General features: G+C 39.4%; 2 protein-coding genes across 3 annotated transcripts in view; both read left to right on the top strand.

Moving 5' to 3' along the window:
• RCN2 (reticulocalbin 2) overlaps positions 1-11,722 on the top strand; it is a 12,765-nt gene extending 1,043 nt beyond the window's left edge. Inside the window, exons 2-6 of one of the 2 annotated variants that reach the window (XM_009643802.2) lie at positions 1,431-1,627; positions 4,186-4,287; positions 5,428-5,524; positions 7,984-8,126; positions 11,218-11,722. In XM_009643802.2, the coding sequence (XP_009642097.1) occupies positions 1,431-1,627; positions 4,186-4,287; positions 5,428-5,524; positions 7,984-8,126; positions 11,218-11,370 (692 nt within the window). In that variant the 3' untranslated portion in view covers positions 11,371-11,722. Of the gene's footprint in view, positions 1-1,430; positions 1,628-4,173; positions 4,288-5,427; positions 5,525-7,983; positions 8,127-11,217 lie in introns of both variants that reach the window. The other variant, XM_035899529.1, reaches the window with a different exon arrangement.
• A 6,429-nt stretch (positions 11,723-18,151) lies between these two features.
• The window catches only part of PSTPIP1 (proline-serine-threonine phosphatase interacting protein 1), a 57,736-nt gene continuing 56,519 nt past the window's right edge, over positions 18,152-19,368 (top strand). Inside the window, exon 1 of the mRNA XM_009643931.2 lies at positions 18,152-18,493. Coding sequence (XP_009642226.2) covers positions 18,461-18,493 — 33 coding nt within the window. The 5' untranslated portion in view covers positions 18,152-18,460. The remainder of the gene's footprint in view (positions 18,494-19,368) is intronic.

The following is a 19,368-nucleotide window of genomic DNA, read 5'->3' as shown; positions in this document are numbered from 1 at the left end:
TTCAGAACTTTTTCCTTATTAGCGGCACCTCTGTTTGGAGGCTAACAGCGAAAGAACCACTTCTCTGATGTCGGAACATTAAGTATTTCTGATTAATGGCACTGGACACTGTGTCTACAGATGGCTGTGCCTCGTGCCTTAAATGCTGGGAAATAAACCATGCTATGAATTATATGTTGCACATCTTTAAGAAATCCTGTTGCAGTTTGTTGTAAGGCAACAGCTGGTTTAGTGCCCAAGCCTCAGCAGTTACAAAACATGGCATGCATGCCTCCGCGTGTTCAGGCAATTCGCAGAATCTGTTACAGAGTTGGTTCCTTTGGTAATACAAATTCAGTATTCAAAACATATTTTTAAAAAACCTCTTGCTGCTTTTCAAACATATTTAAATAAACCTAATAAAGTTGTATTGACACTTCTGCCAAGGACAGAATAAGATACTTCAGTATTTAAAAAATGCTACAAGATTTTTCTACATCAAAGTTATAATTTCTGTAGGATTTTTTTATTAGTCATCATGACTCTTCAGAGCAGGATTTCAGATGAGCTGATTTAGCTCTATAGTTTTGAAATGCAGGGGAAGATGTCTTCCCCTTATGGGCACCTAAAAATAACTGGATGATACTGGGAGAATATGTTCTCCCAATCTTCTCTAAATGAAGTAACTTTATGTATTGGTATGGATTCATCTGTATATTAAGCTTTATTTCTTTTAGCCATGTATCTATAAAAATAAGTAGCTTAAAAGCTGTACAAAATATATAAGGCTTGATTTCAGCCCCAAGTAAAGGGGAAATATCTCTTCGTATTTTATCGTGGGTAATTAAGGCAATAGCAGTGAATTTAGCTTTATGTCGGTTAGTGGATGTTTTCAACGGAAACCCAAAACTGATGGGAACAATGTTTTTGGGGGTACAGAGTTATGTTTAGAGCTGTCTGTTTAAACCATATTCAGCATCATTTTCATAAAGCTTTGAAGAGAAAAAAAAAAGGTGAAAGGGTGCTACAGTGTTGGTTGGCTTCAGATTTGAAAAGGCATGGCCACATAATCATTTCAAGCTGACACAAACACATCAGCAGGCACCAAAAGGGGCGGGCTTCTTGCCATTCCTCAGGTCCCAGGGAGCTAAATAAGGGTCCTTTCTCGGCTGAAAACTTAAGAATCTTCCTTCTTACAGCCTAAGTTTGTAGTGTTCCAGTTCACTATGCAGCTGTACGAATGCTACCCAAATGCTTTTTTTTTTTAAAAAAAGCCGTAGCATAGAGGAAACGGATTGCTTTGCTTTAACTAACCTCTTGCTTCTATGCTTACATCTGAGTTGCAGAGTATATTCCAGCTTGAACAGACCTGTGGTATCTTTACAGTTTTTATAGCGCAGATGATTCTGATTTTTTTTTATATTTTATTATTTTTTAAATGATTTTCACAGATGAGCTCAGTTCCTGGATACAGCAGTCTTTTAAACATTATGTTACGCAAGAAGCTAAGCAACACTTCAACAACTATGACAAAGATGGTGATGGATTAGTGTCTTGGAAGGAGTATAATATGCAAATGTATGATCGTGTAATTGATTTTGATGAGAACACTGTCCTGGAGGATCAAGAAGAAGAATCATTTCGACAGGTAAAATGTTTCGCGTTAGTTTCTGTAAGCTGTTGGTGAAAGGTAGCAATGTTTGTTTATTGGGATGGAACAAGATGGGTAGAGAAACATAGCAGCTGGCACATGTTTTAACACTTTCATCTGTCTGAGATAGGGGAGTAATTACAGGAAAGTAATGGAGTATTAAAGCTGCTACCAACAAAACAAAGACAGAATGAAACTGTACCTCCTGAGTATATTTTGCTAGCTGAGTGGAGTATAACTCTATTGACAGTCTTACCACAGCACACAGTCTCCAGCCGTAGTCTCAAAACAAGGTGGCAATCTATTAGATCAGCTCTGTAGCCTAACCAGTGTCCTGCCTTCACTGGGGGCCAGTACCACTGGTGCTGGAGGTAAAGGAAACCCCTGTGCTCTTTAGCCACCTTTATTGCACTGTTGTCCCCACTTTTTCAGTTATTTCTCAGTTACCCAGTGTGGAGTATAAATATTGCCTGTTTTAACATTTTCTGTCCATTAGAGACGCACAGAGAAAGCAACAGCAATTCAGACATTTTCAGCAGTCAAAGTGCAATTCTGATAGCTAAAACTGGATGTATGAACAACAGAAGTTACAGATTAATCTCGTATATGAAAGCAAATACTTAAGCGTGGAAAGGAAAGAGGCAAGAAGGGAAGGAGGTTCACCAAGAATCACCACATAGCAAAACTTGTTTTCTTTCAAGTTACACATTTATAAGTACATGTAAATATTTCCCAAAAAGAGAATAAGTGAGTTTTTAGACTATTCTGGCCTGACTGTTGTTTTGGTTTTGTTTTTTTTTTTCTGTGAGGATTGCTTTGGCCACTTTTAGTAAAGTGGTAGCGGATAATAGAGGATGTTGGTAGAAATGAAGCTAAATTAGGCAATGGGCAGGGGATTTTACACGCTGAAGAAACAAACTGTAAAGCTTTGGAGGTCTCTTAACTGAATAATTACATAGCTTTTAAATAAAACAAGACTTTAAATGGAACTACCAGTCAAAATACTGATCCCATGTTTGAGATATTGCTGTCATAGATATATATGCTGAGCTAGAACTCCTACTCATTTATGCTATACTTTGACTGCTCACTAGGTTTTCCTACTTGCTAGGTTTTCCTGCTTGCTGTTTTCGTCAACATATACTGTAAAGAGCAAAATTAGCAGTATTGTAGAAGCATTATGTGCCAGCCATCTTCAGCATTCTCCTTACTTTTGGAAATTAGTGATCCTGCTCTAATCAAAATGGAAGAGTTAGGCTATGGTATTGATTTAGAACTGACATCGAGTAAACATCTGAATTTACCAGAAGGTGGCAGCCTTGTTCATCATTTCTCAAAAAAACACTGAAAAACAGACTTTTCCCCTTGATAGTTCAAGTTTACGTTGCAGCCTAGTACTTTCTGTAGTCAGTCCTTCTGAATTGCCTTCCTATGTACACTGTAAGCTCAGGTCAGCTTTTCTTTAAGAGTACATTTAATTATTTTGCAGAACAGTTGAGATCTTATACTTTGTTACATATTATGCTCTGTATTAATATCAGGTTAGTCTAAGTTTGAGAGCAGTGTCAGTAAATAGGATATAAACTAACAAGTGCAATTTCAAATGGTTATTTTTAAAGTATTTGCGATCTCTGGTTTGCTGGCCGCTCCCTTATCCGGATCAGAGTCACACTGATAGCACAACACACTTAATCATGGGATTCCAAAATTTTTATAGCTTGCGTCACATGCAGTTTGAGTAGAGATCAGTTATCAAAGGTGTGGGCCTTAATTTTGTCTAAAGAGACCGTATAAAATGAAACAAGAAGAAAATACATTTTTGCACATTTGGAATACAGGAACAGGAAGTGCAGGATATTCAGAAATAAGAACTTGCCTGCTTACTGTGGATATTACTTATTTTAAAAAGGCATGCTAATATTTAAACTTAAAACAGGTTAGAGAAGTGACTTTGCTTTGAAATATGTTCAGATGTAATGGACAACAGTCTTGCATTAAAGGAATCTGTCTAATCCTTCAGCGCTTAAAATGGCTTCAAAAAAGAAATTTTACATATATGATATTTCAAGACCTTCTTGGAACTACAGACAGCCCTTAATAGAAATAAGATGTAGATCCAGAAGATCCTTAAAATGTAAATTTTGGAATTTGCAATGGCTACCATTAATTATAATCATTGTACTCCACTGGCTTAGTTTGGGGACTGGTGACTTTGAGAAGAGGAAGTGTGTATAAAGACAAGAATTCTTGGTCTTTTCATTATCTCCCTTTTGTGTTTTTGAAGCCTTGGCTAAGAGTGTGTTTTAAATGTCTCCTTAAATTGGAGAAAAAAGGAAGTTTTTATGCGATTCTTAGAATAAAACTACCTCAGTTAAAAGTGCTGTTCTTGTTGCTCTGGATGAGCTCTTTTTAGTGAAAATATAACATCAGTATAATATGAGTAGGTAATGTGAAACAATTAATATTCTAATGAGCTTAGAGCCAGCTACTATAATGTTGTTTTTCCTTTTCATTAAGTGCTCTAACTAAATCTATTCTCTAAGCTTCATTTAAAGGAGAAAAAGCGTTTTGAAAAAGCTAATAGAGATGATGTTCCTGATCTAAATGTGGATGAATTTGTTGCTTTTGAACATCCTGAAGAAGTGGAATATATGACGGTAAGATTCATCTTTTTAATGCATGTGCTTAGCCCCAGTACTACAGGAAGTGTGCTTTTGAGCAGTTATGTGTATTGCTTTTACAGACCTAATTAAAAATCAGATAGTGGGTTGTGGATCCAGTGCTGGAGTTCAGAAGCTGGAGCAGTAGTTCAGTGCTTTTCTTTGAAATCTGTTTCGGGAACTGTTATTGCACAACTGTCCCAAACTTTTGTCATTGGACTGACATAGCGCTCTTTAAACTCTGTTAGGTTGGAAATACATCAGTGAGATTTTAGCTTGAGAAATTTCATGCCGAATTCAGAGTTCAGTTCTAGTTAGGGGGACTTACAGGGAAGATCCCTTTGCATGGGAAAAGGTCAAGTGCCAGTTACTCACTTTGCTTAAAGTGACACAATATTCACTTTTCTGGCCAAAAAAAGAGCATTTTCTGAAGCGTTAATATTGACTGTACTTCGGTCAGAGTTGGGGGGATTATTATTTCAGCCAGGAGCACTTTGTCATTGATCATCTGTTTCATCACTGCTGTGACTGTTGGTGTCATTCTAGCTCATAGTACCGACAGTTGACCTCAGTGAAAAGTCTATTGGTGCTTTTCTGCAAGAGCCTTCGGTTTTGGCTATCTGATGCTGCAGAGCCAACTGCCAGGAGGAGCGCCATGCAAACAGAGCCTGTGTTTGTGTTGACATAACTGTTGATTATGGACAAACAGAAAAGGCAGAACTACAAGAACAGGCAGACTGGCTTCACAGGACCAAAAGACCAAGCAGCTTTCCTAATAATTTCATAAAGTTGCAGAAATGCGAATTAGTGAATACATCACACAAAAAAAGAAAAGTGAAATGAGATGATACAGCTTTGTACAAATTCATGTTTCTCAGCTACTTGTGTAGTTTTGAATTATGTCAGATTTAATTTTCATAAAACCTGACATCCTGAACTTTAAGAACACATCTGTTTTGTGCACGGGACCCAATTACTGCGCTAGTCCACATAAAACAGAAAAGCAGATTGGAAATGAGTGAGCCTGTGCTTTAAAGAATACCTTATTGCTCTAAGATGATTTATTGCTGTTTCTATTGATTACAAGATGCTAATTTGCCACAAATTGATATTTTGCTTTTTGTATGTATGCAAAAGGACTTTGTCATTCAAGAGGCGTTAGAAGAACATGATAAAGATGGTGATGGATTTGTTAGCCTGGAAGAATTCCTTGGTGATTACAGAAGAGACCCAAGTAAGGAAAAAGGGTGGGGGCATGAAAGAAGGAACTGAACAAAAGCTTCTGGACTGGGGCGAATTGTACGCACCTTTATTTTCAGCTTTTTACACCTCCACCTACAGGTTCTGAGTAACATTATCCTGTCTTTTAGAATAACTCAGCATAGGAGGTCGGCCCTGTCTGTATTTGGCAGTAGTTTGCATATAGCCCATTCCACTGTTTCCTTGCAGTTGCTGCTTGTTTTCCTAAAGGCTGAAGCATATTCCTCATGATGAGGTATGCAGCTGAAATAAGATGCAGTTTTGCTAACTGAACACGTCTGCGAAACCAGACATCAGGAGTGTAAGGTTAAATTTCCCTGGTCTTTATCAGCCGAAGGCGGCAGCCGTCAGCCTTGCTTTAGAAGGATTGAAGCTGGGTGCGTTTTAAGAGAGGTGGAGGGGAAGTGTAAGGAGTCTGTTCACTGCACCAGGTATCAAAAGCCTATCTGCTTTCACTTTTTGGTTTTTTCCTACTCTTGCCCTTCCTTAAACTTAGTCTATTCCTTCTTTAACAAGGAAAAGGACACTGATCTCGTGTTTATCAATACTTTTCTCTAGCTATGTTTCTAATAGATAAATATTTTATATGCTGTATTTGATTTGCTACACGATAGGGCAAATAACTTCCAGTTCCAAAAAGACCAGTAGCTTGAGGCATGTGGGAAGTTGTCTTGGTCCTAAGGAGTGTTAATTCTTAATTGTGGACTAGTGTCCTTGCTGGAGAAAACATTTAAGCCACATGAGGCTATGAAGAAACAGGGGAATAGCTAATTTTTCTTCACTCCAATCAACCACCTGGAATTTCACCTTTTATTACCATCTTTGTTTGCCAGAGCCAGTAAAAACAAAATACCTCTCATGCAACTGCAGGGCTCTTAATCTTTTTTCTGCTCTGACTTGAAAAAAGCTTTTCCAAGCCAGTCTATCCGAAGTTGTTAGAAAAGAGTGAAATTGTTGCTAGGGTCCTTGCAGTAACAGATAAGATAACAGCTTTGTCATTAAAACTTCTAGCAAGAATTCAGAATCCGCTATAACTGTAGAAACTACTTCAACTTTTCTCCAAATGGCCATCTCTTCTGCAGATAGTGCTCCCGCAGAACACGTTAAGATGACTAATAAACTACATGGTGGGTTTCGTTTCACAATTGTCTTGTGGTTTTGGGCAACAGTGTATGGTGAACCGTGATGTTAAGGGATAATCTACTTGTAAACTAGATGTTAGGAAGAAAAGAGAGAGACTTCACTTTTTTTCTTCTTTTATAATAGAAACCTAATTATTTTTAAGCTGTTACTTATCTGCTTGTGCTGTCAACTGCTTTTGACTTCCATAAGGCTTATGAAGTCTTATATCTGTTTGTGCTCGTCTGCAATGTTTATCAGTGGTGAAAGATCAGTTTGATGAATTGCTTCTAAATTTCTTGAAGAGTTAAGAGACAAATTTAAGATTGCTGGCTAGGTTGCAGGATGCAGTACCAGTCAGTGCCTAGGGTAGGTATAAACCAAGTATGCAAATAAAGAAATAAATAAAAACAGTAAATGGAATTGTTTTGGATATATTCCAGGTATTTTAGAAAACAAAAAAAATTATACGGTAAACTCATTTGAAAGCCTACGGCATTGGCCTGGGTCTGTTGAGCCTGCAGTAATCAAGAGCTTTAACTTCTCTCTTATCTGTCACAGATGGGCCTCCCTGGATGTTAAAGCAGGGGAACAGACAGTAGAATGTTATTAAAAACTTATGTCATAATCCCATATACTGCAAAACACTAGTTATCTACCTACTTTTTGGGACACTTGTTGATTTAAAGCTTCTCCCTACTTTCCTCCATCTGTTACGTGCTGAGATGGCCAATGTCTGAGGCCTTTGGTATTGCTCATACTGCTGTCATGTGATACTCTCAGGATGGCATCTGCAACATGATTGCTGTACATTAATGGGAGAGGGTAATCTTAAATCAGGCAGGGTAAATGCTGCAAATGTAAGATATCTCTGTCATCCACTTCTAGCTTTTTCCTACTGATATGTCAGCTGTCCCAGTAAGTAGGAAACCCATCTGCTTGGCAGCACATTCAACATGAAGTATACTTTCTCTACTGTCAGTTTGGGTAATTGTGGATATATTAAAATAAACAGTTCAGTGGATGGTAACCCTTAACTTTAATGTCTACTTAGTTCAACTGTAAATTTCCAATAATAATATTACCTTAGCTTTAAATTCTGTTTTAATCTATACAGGTATTTTTTTTTCATATGTAGACAGATACTTTTATTTAATCTTAGGACTGGTCTGTAAGGCTTATGTTTAAAAAAAGGCATGAAATCATTTTTATGTTACGTTTTATGAGATTAAGTGAATTTGCTTAGGAGAAGAGGTGAAAACATCTGCTTTAAGGTAAAGAGTGGCTTTAAACTTGAGAAATGTGTCTTACTAGCTGCAAGGGAAGATCCAGAATGGATACTGGTTGAGAAGGATCGGTTTGTGAATGACTATGACAAGGATAATGATGGAAAACTCAACCCTCAAGAGCTGCTGTCTTGGATAGTGCCTAATAATCAGGGTATTGCACAAGAGGAGGTATGTGTTTCAACTGCTGTTTAGATTTTAATTAATACAGTAGAATTCTGAAGGAATCACAGCAAAATAATGGATGCATTCAGGTTTATCACGTCTTAGTAGTTAAAAAAGGATGCTTAGTAGATTTTTGCATATATTTTCAATCTTTTTTTCAGTTTGACAAAGAATGCAGGTCCTTTAACTGCGTTAGGCAAATTTGAAGTTCCTATTGGTTGTATGAATATTTGTAAATTAACAAAGTGCTTTTCTACACGTTTAAATAGCTCATCTGGTTTGACTTAAGGGTACAGTATTTTAATCAGTTATTTTTTAGTTATTGTAGGGAAATCTAATGAGCTATACTACTAAAAGAAGCTGTTACATACTGAGAGCATAATTTTGAAAACAAAAATTGATCGTGATTCTTCTAACTGGATAAATGACCATAATTTGTAGAAATAAAAACTTGTCTTTTCGTAAGTAGAAGAAAATGGAAGTATTCTATGATTCAAGATGCTGTAATGCAAACTTTGATGATGATAATTAAAATGGTTTAATCAGGAGTAGAATGCCATAATAGGCTTAAGTGGATTCTCATTTTAGCTATCTTTATTTTTTTTGTAGCAGGCAGCAGAAGCACTGAGTGTTCCAGAACAATCTATTTTAGTAAGCAGAATTCACAGTCACGGACTGCAGCAGAGAGGATTTCTGCCTTTCTGCTAGTAACTTTTTCTCTTAAATCATCCAAATCTCTTTCCTTTGCACTGGAGGATTTTGGTGTTCAGAATGGCAGGAACAACAGGTCTTCCCATGCCTCTGTAATTCCTGGTAAAGACAGGAGAGGCTTTTTGTCAAACAGCATAGCCCATCTGCTGTGTTGGACCATCTCTTTACTGAGGTCCCACCTCTTCCTTTTTCAGCTATGTTGGTGACAGAAAAAGCAACGTGGCTAGCATGCAGCACTGGGTGTGCATGTATCTAACCTTGTAGGAAGCTAAGCTCTTCAGTTGCTCTAGTAGTATTTTTGTAAACGTGGATCCGTAAGCCTTTGCACAGACTTTTTTTAACATCTGACTCTTGAGGGTGATTGGTTCTTATTTCACAGGAACACTACTGCTCTAACTGACGTGAATTCTGCGTGGTGGTGTGTCTATTCATACCTGCTTGGTATGAATGTTTGCTTGGTTGGGGGAGGGGTTTTAGCAGTTCTTCGCTATTCATTCAAATCTTAGCTTGCAGCAAGGCCATGCTGTACTAATAACTCAGTTCTGCAAGAAATCAGGTTTTTTATTTGTTTCTCTAATGTGCTAATATTTTTCGTCGGTTAATATAAGGGCTCGTCAAAGTGATCAATCCTAAAGAGATTGACTTAAGTCATAAACTGCCGTTTGAAAGCTGAATATTGCAGTTTCATTTTGGCATCACAAAATGACTCAGGAAACGTGGTAGCTAAATAACATAAAAATAGGAAAATTACTATACATTCTGTTTCCAGGAATGGATATGTATTTACCAAGATGTTTGTCTTAATAATCTTTTAGCTTTTGCCATGCAGAGTTCTTTTTTTAAAATCTGCTTGGCTGACATTAGTCCCTGTCATTTTCTTCAGTCCTTTTTGGTGATGTAGTCAGCTGAATTGTAAGTGATATTTAATTTTTTTAAAAAGTCACTAAGCAGTTACATTGAACCAAACCAATCAGAAAAAGTAGGAACAGAAGGATTCTCTAAATCGTTGTATTTGTGGATGTTTAGCAAATAAAACCAAAACCCATGTAATACTAGGACTCCTCTATTTCTCAGAAATAATAGGTGCAGTAGAGCTGCTGTACCAGCTTGTTAGCTTTGAGCTATGTAATAGTTGTGAATAAGCTACAAACTCAAATATTCTGCAATTGGTGTTTTGTTTTACTCCTTTTATAGTACATAAATGAGCAAAAATCTGAGAATTGGTTTAACTTGCAGTTCCATTTGATATTGTCATAGAACGTTTTGGGTTGAAAGGGACCCCTAGAGGTCATCTAGTCCAACCCCCCTGCAGTGACCAGGGACACCGCTAACTAGATAAGGTTGCTCAGAGCCCCATCCAACCTGGTCTTGAACACAGGGTGACTAGCTGTCATGATTTAGTATTTAAAAGTTTTTTCAGAAAAGCAAGCTTTTGCTTTCAGGAAATGAGGGAAAACACAAATTGCTACCCAAGTTGAAGTTCCTATGCATAGGTGGCTTATCGCGTCCACTGCTTGAGGTAGAAAACCATTTTTCACAGTAGTCATCAAATACTTTCCAGTTACCCATTTTAGTCATGAATTACAGCCACGGAGCATATTTTGCTAAATCACAAGTAGATACAGAACATCCAGCTGCAAATCTCTATCCCTGCTTTCTTTAATATGCATGTATGATGGAAAAATGAGTCTCCACAGGTTCAGGAAGTAAAAAATGGCTTAGCACAGTAGACACCCCCGGAGTTGAAAGCAAGAGTGCTTGCAGCTTAACCTGAGAGGTGTAAACGATGCTTGTCTTGTCAGACATGGGGTAAATACGTGACTGAGAGCTAACGGGCACACATTTCTGAGAGAGAATGCTCAACTTGAAGATTGTGTTGGCTCAGATCCTACTTGAGGTCCCACACATCAGGGACTTGCTATTGTAGCTGTCACTCAGCGGCTGAATGTCCGGCGGGGCCCCCTGAGAACACAGGGTAACTGGCTGACACGCTAAGCTTGCGTTTTCTGCAGATTGTACGCTGAAGAGGTGCGCTGTGCTCACCCGTGGATTTCAAGGACTATGGGTGCTTCCAGGAATATAATTAATCTGTGCTGGTTTAATACTGTATTTCACCCTCAAAGTAAAGCTATGGGTTTGACGTTCATTTGTTGCTTTAGAATTGATAGTGAGGGTAGAGATTTGATGTTATGATTTTGCCACCGAATAAAAGAGGCAAAGGGAAACAAACCAAGGAAAGAAAGGCTCTGTTCGGAATGTAAAATCTTGTCTAGCTTGTTACAAATAACAGTGTTGTGGCAGGACTTTGACAAAACCATTCCAAAAGCATTATTTATAAATGCTTGTATCTATTAACTGTGCACATGGTGTTCCATTTATTTTAAAGGCTCTTCACCTTATTGAAGAAATGGATTTGAATGATGATAAAAAGCTTTCTGAAGCGGAAGTTCTTAACAACCAGGATTTGTTTCTTAACAGTGAAGCAACGGATTATGGTAGGCAGCTTCAGGATGAACGTTTCTACCATGAAGAACTTTAGATTATTTATTTCTTAACCTGTTCTTCTTCCCTTTCTTTCATTTTGAGCTTTTCTTTTAAAAGCACCCATCAGCTCTATTGCAAGGTTTATGCTGTAATTACAGTACACTAATGTTTGTGTAAATAATTTGCATTCAAAATTTAATTGCCCTCCTGCAGACTTCCTTGGGCCTATTCTAGCCTTCAAAATTAATCTTAAATACTTACTTCCAAAATTATATAGCGTTGGGAAATAAATTACTTCAGGGGTAGTACTGTATTGTGAAGAGTTGTTCTACTGTACTTTAAGAAAATGGAGAATCTAAATGATTCTGAAAGAATGCAAAACATAGTAACTGAGAGACTACTGTTTTTTCTAATCAGTTTAATAGGGAGGGGAGTGGGGAAGATAGGGGGATGTGTAGAGTATTAACCGTGTTTTATTTAATACGTTTGGAGAAACACTTAGATTAATGCCTCAATTGTTTAAGAGGTTTCTACTTAATTTTAAATGGTTTCTATACTGTGTTTTATTGTAAAATAAAACTTGCTATTTTTACATCTATAGACAATTGTTTTTAATGTACAATTCTACAGCATTAGCAATACAGTGGTATTTTACAGTGTTAAGACCCTCTTCATTTGTTGGATTAAAACGTAAAATACTCTGTCTTTCTGTGTTTTGTCCATTTATTACCTACTGTGGGTCACAGTCCTTGAAATGTGAACAATGTACACAATGTACAATGGCAACATTGTTAGCTTTTATAAACCAGAGACGCATCATCTCATCTAGATGCTGAAGAAGATTCAAAACAAGCAAAGTGTGCATTTAGCATTTTCTGGACAAGTTTGCAAAAGCAATTGTGTTTGTGGGGGGTTTTTTATTTGGAATATGTAGAACTCTAAAGCATCGTGACTTTACACAATATTTGTAGTAATAACATCTAAAAGTTAACTTTGATTGAAAGCTCCACAGTTGCCATTCATAGAAGTAAGTACTGTCCCATTTACGTGATTATTAGAAATCATCTGAAAGGTTAATGGCACGATAGGTTCAATTTAGGAAAGTACATATGCTTGCTTTTTATCTCCTAGAAAGTCACAGGAATCAGCTGAGTATCCTAAACAAAGACATAAGCTTCACAGAATAGATTGTGTAGAGCTGTAAAATAGAACTACAGCTTTCCTTACTTTGCAGTTCTTAATGTAATTTTATGGGCACAGAAAACTAGTACTTCAAAAGAAAACCATATAATTGTTAATGTAACCGAAATGTGGATTTGGAGAAGTGCTAAGCTCAATCCTTTAATAATGTTGTATTCTGTTGAATGTTTCTGTAATTCCTAGAGTAAATTAATATAGACTTCTTTTGATTTTTGATAATGTTTTTAAGATTAGGCTTCTTTCACTTTAGGATTAGAAGCCTACTAGCACTTTCACAGTCTTAGAAAGACTTGTGGGTTTTGATAGTTCAATATCTAGTGTTTAGGCTGCCCAAATTGGCAATCCACCACTTCACATGCAGTGTTATCTATCCAAATATTCTACAGCATTCTACACAAGAGTAGCTCTGGGATTCTCAGGGTTATGCATTGACAGAGTCCCTTACCTAGCATTTTTTACCTATGCTGAGAAGAAGTGCAATAAAGCAAAGTATCTCTTAGAACTTACACCTATTTCACTGTAGATAGAAAATAGATAGAAACTTTGGGTTCAGTGAGTCAGAGCTGAGATTCCTCAGCACTCGAGTGGCATAATTTATTCTGTATATTTATAGAAGGACTGAATCTGGGATTACCAGAGCCTGCGGAAGTCACACACGAAGTAACCCAGGTTAGCCTGGTCTTTATGTTTCCTGTTGGCCCCATTCTTCATAGAAAATGCAGTTTCTCTGGTGAAGGCAGTATCTGCCCTCTGCCAGGCTTTATAGAAGGTTTTCCACAACATCCAAACTTTAGCTATATAACCACACGTGCTCAAACATGAAGGCATTTGGGAACAAAGGACTCTGTCTTGTTCTGCTGTTCTGTCATGTAAACCTGATGCTTTGTTTTGAAAAACCCTCCAACCACTGTATCCTACAGCTCAGCCGTATCCTACAGCTCAGCCGTATCCTACAGATGAGCTGTATCCTACAGCTCAAACAAACCTTGTAGAGGCATGGTAAAGAATCCTGTTCCTCCTTAAACATCTCTGTATCTACTCCAGCAACACGCACCACCGAGACCACCACGATAGCCAAGGAGACCGAGTGAAAAGCCAGGGGACTGTGCCTGGTTTTGTACAGACACAACATCCTGGCGGCCTCTCCATGTTCCACCACTATTGGAACTTCAATTCTTTTCTCATTTTCTCACAAATCACAAACCTCACCAAACAAATAAAACCAGACTGTAGGGGTATTTTAGAAAGCAAGAGCTAATGTTTCATCTGGTTTATCCTCTTCTGAAGCATCAGACTTTATTCTGTCAGATGGTGGAACTTGAGCCTGCGGAAGTTTTATGCGTGCAGTTCAGGTGGCAGGGTGTGGGGCATACTGGATCAGCTTCAGCCAGCAGCCACAGAGGGGTTCGGAGGAGTTGTAACAAATCCCGCCGAATGCTCGGAGGCTGCCATTTCTGTTTCCATGGGAACAGAGATTGGCTCCCCACAGAAGGCAAGGTGATTTAAAAATTTTTAAATCAGCGCACTTGTGGATAATTTGAAAGCCCGTAATATTTCTCACACTGAAATTCAGATAGCCATTTGTATGGAAATAGAAATGGCAGGCGTGGTTAACCAGCTAAAACGCTTGTATATTTTAGCCGTGGTTTTCCTCTGGAAGTGGTTTCATTGCTGTTGGTGTCTCTAGGCTTTAGGGCTCGGTAAGACACCAGAGGCTGGACTGTTTTAATTTTGAACACGACTGTATTATAGCAATTGTCATGCAGCCATCTCTCTCAGATGTAATTGTTACAGAGGCTTTGAAGGAGGTGCCTTCTGTTCTCCATTTTCATGTCACAATGATTCCAAGGGACCACGATATACCTGAGGAGTTTTCAAAAATACAGCCAGCTTAACACCTGAATTATCTGCATATTCAGCATCTCTTTATACACTGCCTTAATACTTCTCATAGACTCCCTCATCCTGTTCCTATGTAGACTGAAAGGTTTACTGTCTACGCCATCAGACTACTCAAAATCAGAAACATTAACCGTAAAGAATGGCTTGCTTGAAGCCCTGGATGAGCACAGCCCTGTTGTAGACACTATTTTCATATTTTAACTACTGTCAGGTCCAAGCTTGCCACCCAAATCCCTAATAAAAAGTTTGCTCAAAGCAGTATGTAGTTTGATAAAAATGAAATGAAACTTCCATTCTGATGCACATCAAAATTTGAGGGTTTTTAATATGAACTTTTTTTTAAAAATCAGACTTTTAATCACTTTCCACTACAGGACAGATTCAAAAAGTATATTCTGCTGCCAAACAATTTAATTACTGGAAAAAAATCCACCCAGTACTCTGGCCTGGAGACTGAGTTTTGGCCTTATCAAAGAGAAAACCTGATTTTTAACCTTTCAGAGCAGCAGTGGAACAGAGCTGCAGAGACTGTCGGGGAAGCATTCCACTTAAGGCTTGTTACTGACACTTTTGAATTCCTGAGTGGAGCTGTATGTAAAGAATAGATGAAAAGCCACATTAAAAGGATGAGGAAGGGGAGGTGAAAGGCCCTGCAGGTTTCCAAAGCATCTAGCCTGTCAATAACCAAATAAATGAACAAGCGGCTGACTACTTGTCGTTGCCACCCTAGTCCCACTCACTACAATGACAATAGTCTAAACCCCTTGCCCACTGAAAATGCTTCTGTTTGGCACAAATGCATTTTTATAACTGATTTCTAGAGGAAAATTTCATTAAGTTCAAGGTGGTTTCAGTAGATGGCATTACAGTAGTTACTAGCATAGCAAGGCTGGTTGATTTTGTTCCCCTTCCCTCAGCCCCGCAGAGCTCCTGCCTGGGCTCAGCCTTTCCAGCCTTCGTACAACTCAGGCCACTCACATCAAAATATTAGCCCAGTCATGAGATACGGCATTTAAGAACTGGACGCTGTGCTGTCTTGTTCGTTTTTAGAGGATGGTTTTATAAAGATTGCTTCTCTAAGTACAGCATTCATCATGAGAATTTTATGAAAGACTCGCAAGATGAGCCCAATACATTTGGTCGGGAAAGGGACAAAGATGAGTGTCTGGAGCGGTCAGGAGGCTGGTGTGTCTGTTAATTAAGACAGCTATTGGGAACTGCTATTTCTGGGTGCTATTTCAAGATCTGCTAAACAATACAAGCTTACAACAAGTAATTGCACCCTACAAACGAGCAGTTGTAGTAGACCAGCTCAGCAGGAGCTTAGTACATGCCCACTGCAAGGTATTTAGGTATTCTTTGATGCTTTACTTATGGGAGAAAAGGAAAATCATCTTATACCAACTTTCTTGCACCCAGTCATGGCCAGTGCAGCGGGGAGGGGATACCCAAGGTTCTGCAGAGAGCTGTTTACCAGCTACAGAGGTACGCTTCATACCTTGGCCAAGGAGAGGAGGTGCTGCTGCGTGCAGAGGAAATAAGCAGTGTGGGGTTATGGATGCTGTGCCCGACGCTGGCACGGCTGACTGACAATGCGTTACTCGCACCTTGGCAGCTGTGAAGCACAACCACCTGGAGAAGAGTCCCTCATCAGCACCCCACTAACCCCATCCTAGGCCTTCACCTCTAGTGCTGGTGTATTTGCTGGGACCCTTTGCTGTAGGTTTCAGTTTCTTCGGCTGCAAAATTGAGATAATTTTCTCACTCTTCCAGAGCCCTGCAAAGCCTGACTACCCCTGCAGGGTATAACACCCTCTGGACATAATCCAGCAACTCTGGGACATGTGAGCAGTGACAGCTCCAAATCAGGGGCTGGGACTCACACCGGCTAATTTCTGACAGCTCATCAAAATACCTGAACTAGGAACATGGTTGGTCTAGGCTCTTCTGCAGCCAATGCTAAGAGATAAACTCATCCACAGTGCAATGCTGACTGCTTCTGCTATATAGAGCAGCATCCCTAGCTGCTCCTAAGGGAGGTGTCTGTGCCATACTGGTACTGCTGGGTGGGACAGGTGCAGGCGCAGAGCTCAGTGTGAGATTCAATCAAATAATTGGCTTTTTGGTTGGAGGCCAAACTAAAAATAATGAGGAAGTAGCATATAATTTTGGAGGGCCTAAATGCACTCAATGCATTTTTATGAACCCCAACAGCAGCAAAGCTACCAGTTTCAAAACAAAGCCGTAACTTGGAAATAGGAAGAGGAAACGTTTAGTTTTCGAAAGACTGAGATAAAACATTCTTAAAAAGAAACGTTTTTTTTTTTCCTTACAGTTCAAGCATTATGACTAGTGCCCATGCCCTCAAAATACACTTTTTCAGGGAATTTTCCCTTCTGGAAGAAAGCTTCACTCATTCCTCCTCTCCTTCTCCCCCTCTCACATGATGATGCTTTTTTCCTGCTGCTTGTGACAATCAAAGCAGTTTCACATCTCTGGCCCTGCAAACTCTCTTGCCCTCCTTGGCTTGCACTGCATTTTCCCTTTCAAAGTCTCTGCACGTTCCCTGTCTTCTTCAGACTACCAGGAAGGAAACTTGCCAGTTCTCTAAAATACCAGCTACAAATTGCTTCTGGAGTGACTACTGCTAACTCCAGCCACCAACTGCTGCAGACGTCTCGAAGCAGATCTCTGTGCCCCGCTGGAGCTCAGTGAAGCTGTGAGACTTCCTCGCCACTCAATAATCTGCTCATGTGGCTGGTGCTGCAGGGACACGAAGAAAAAAGCAATGCCCAGCCATCAGGAGCAATGTTAATTAGTTATAGCTAAGTAAGTCTGGGTGTGTGGAAGGTGTGGAAGGACATATTTTTGCATAGGCAACCCTGTCAGGAGTTTTTTTGTTTTCTTTTTTTCCTACCCTCTGAGAATGCTAGTGAGTATTTAAAAACACATGCTTAAGGATCCTTAAAACATCCTAAGGAGATAAACAGAGGCAACCTCACCTGTCGGACAGGTATTTTGAAGAGGGTTTAATGGAAGCATTAGAGATATTACCGTATTATCAATTATTTGCATCTGCATTGTGACAGATCGATTAGCTTATTTAAGTAGCTGTCTGAAATACTTGAGGCCAGTGGGGTGTGGTGCTGGGCAGGTCTTGGTGCTGATAAACTCTTAGCTCTCTTATCACAAGTTTTTTCAAGAGTTTGGATTTTAGTTCTAAATTTCACATATCTTGCTTATTCATATAAACTTTTACATGAGGGCATGCAAATCAGAAATTTTCTCTATATAGACAGAAAGGTATCTAAAAGTGTGCAGACACCTGCACACTTTACAGTGTTCTTAATTTAACCAGAGTCTTGAAAAGCCTTTTCAGTTGCAAAAATGCAACCTTGAGCTACGCTTCCCCTGTGCAAATACACGGGCCTCTGCCAGCCCCAGAAGGTACTGGAGAAATGTGGCACGTTTCTTTTGCTGCTTTTTCTTCGCCAGATCACAGCGTTATATGATAGTCTGATTCTCATTTCCTCCACAGCTTATCTTTTTGTATTGTGCTGGTTTCCTTTGTATTTTAATTGCTTGCTCTCCTCCTGTAGCTGATCAAATCATATCACTGAATTTGACTTCTTTTTTTTTTTTCACTTTTTTTTTTTTAATTTGCCAGCTGCTCACATGCACACATGGCAAGGAGCAGCCTGACATCATTTGACATCTCCTTGCTTCCTCATTTCAATATTAACTGTTTACCAGAAGAGAAACAGGTTTGGGGTTAGGCTGCTGAGTGCTTGCACCTCTCTGTGTGTGAGCAAGAGCTTTTTTTTCCCCTCTGTCCCTTCACAGCCATAGGTCATTACACCAAGCTGCCTGAAACCGCTCAATGCTATTTTTCACCAGCTTGACTTCAGAAGAGACAGGTCTGTGGATGTGCTTCACTTTCTGCTTTGGCTGGGGTAGAGCAACAAGGCTCAGCGCTGTGGCTGCTGCTCTCATCCGAGAACAAACTTGCTGAAGGATTCTTTCCCCTCCACGGAGTGATAATAATGACACAGCTGCAGTTTAAAGATGCATTTTGGGTAAGTGAGCATTTCCTATAGTCAGTATATCTGTATTTAAAAATATTTTAAAATACAGATTCTAGATATAGTTTAAAACTAATTTAAATCCTGTTCTGTGTTCTAAATTTAGTTTAGTCAAAAAGCAAACTTGTCTCCAAGCAAAAACATACTGTTGAAGTGTTTGATCCTAGGCAGAATGATGCATTGTAAAGAATATATCCAGTTCACATAAAATCTCTGATGTTCCCAGTTCCTGTGTTAGGTCCAGAAACTGCTTTTGAAAGGGACACGGGTTTGTCTGATAGTCCTAAGGGCACTTGCTTGCAGCGAGTGCCCTCAGCTTTAGCAGTGGCTCCCCTGAGCAGGTGACCTGTTACTAATTACAGTCTGAATTCTCTCGTTTGCTGGTAGAGCAAAGCCAGCCAGCTGCATGCAAAATGCTATCACCCAGCCACCTAGAGGGTTCATGCCTGCTTTTAGGTGCAGAAGGGCATGCGTGAGGCTTGTAGGCGCCTGGGAGTCATACAGCAGCACAGGTAGAAAGAACTAGCAGTGTGACACTTGAGAACTAAGCCCCAACACTCACAATTAGCTTAAAACCAGTGAATTAGCTTAAAACCAGTGTGAACCTCATGAGGTTCAACAAGGCCAAGTGCAAGGTCCTGCACCTGGGTTGGGGTAACCCCCAGTATCAATACAGGCTGGGGGAAGAAAGGATCGAGAGCAGCTCTGGTGAGACCTCACCTGGAGTACTGCGTCCAGCTCTGGAGCCCTCAGCACAAGAAGGACATGGAACTGTTGGAACGGGTCCAGAGGAGGGCTACAAAAATGATCCGAGGGCTGGAGCACCTCTCCTATGAGGACAGGCTGAGAGAGTTGGGCTTGTTCAGTCT

Source organism: Egretta garzetta, unplaced genomic scaffold (assembly GCF_000687185.1).
Source record: "Egretta garzetta isolate BGI_Z169 unplaced genomic scaffold, ASM68718v1 scaffold287, whole genome shotgun sequence".
Taxonomy (NCBI): Eukaryota; Metazoa; Chordata; class Aves; order Pelecaniformes; family Ardeidae; genus Egretta; species Egretta garzetta.
The sequence above is the reverse complement of the archived record's forward strand: the minus strand, read 5'-3'. Positions and strand labels throughout refer to the sequence as shown.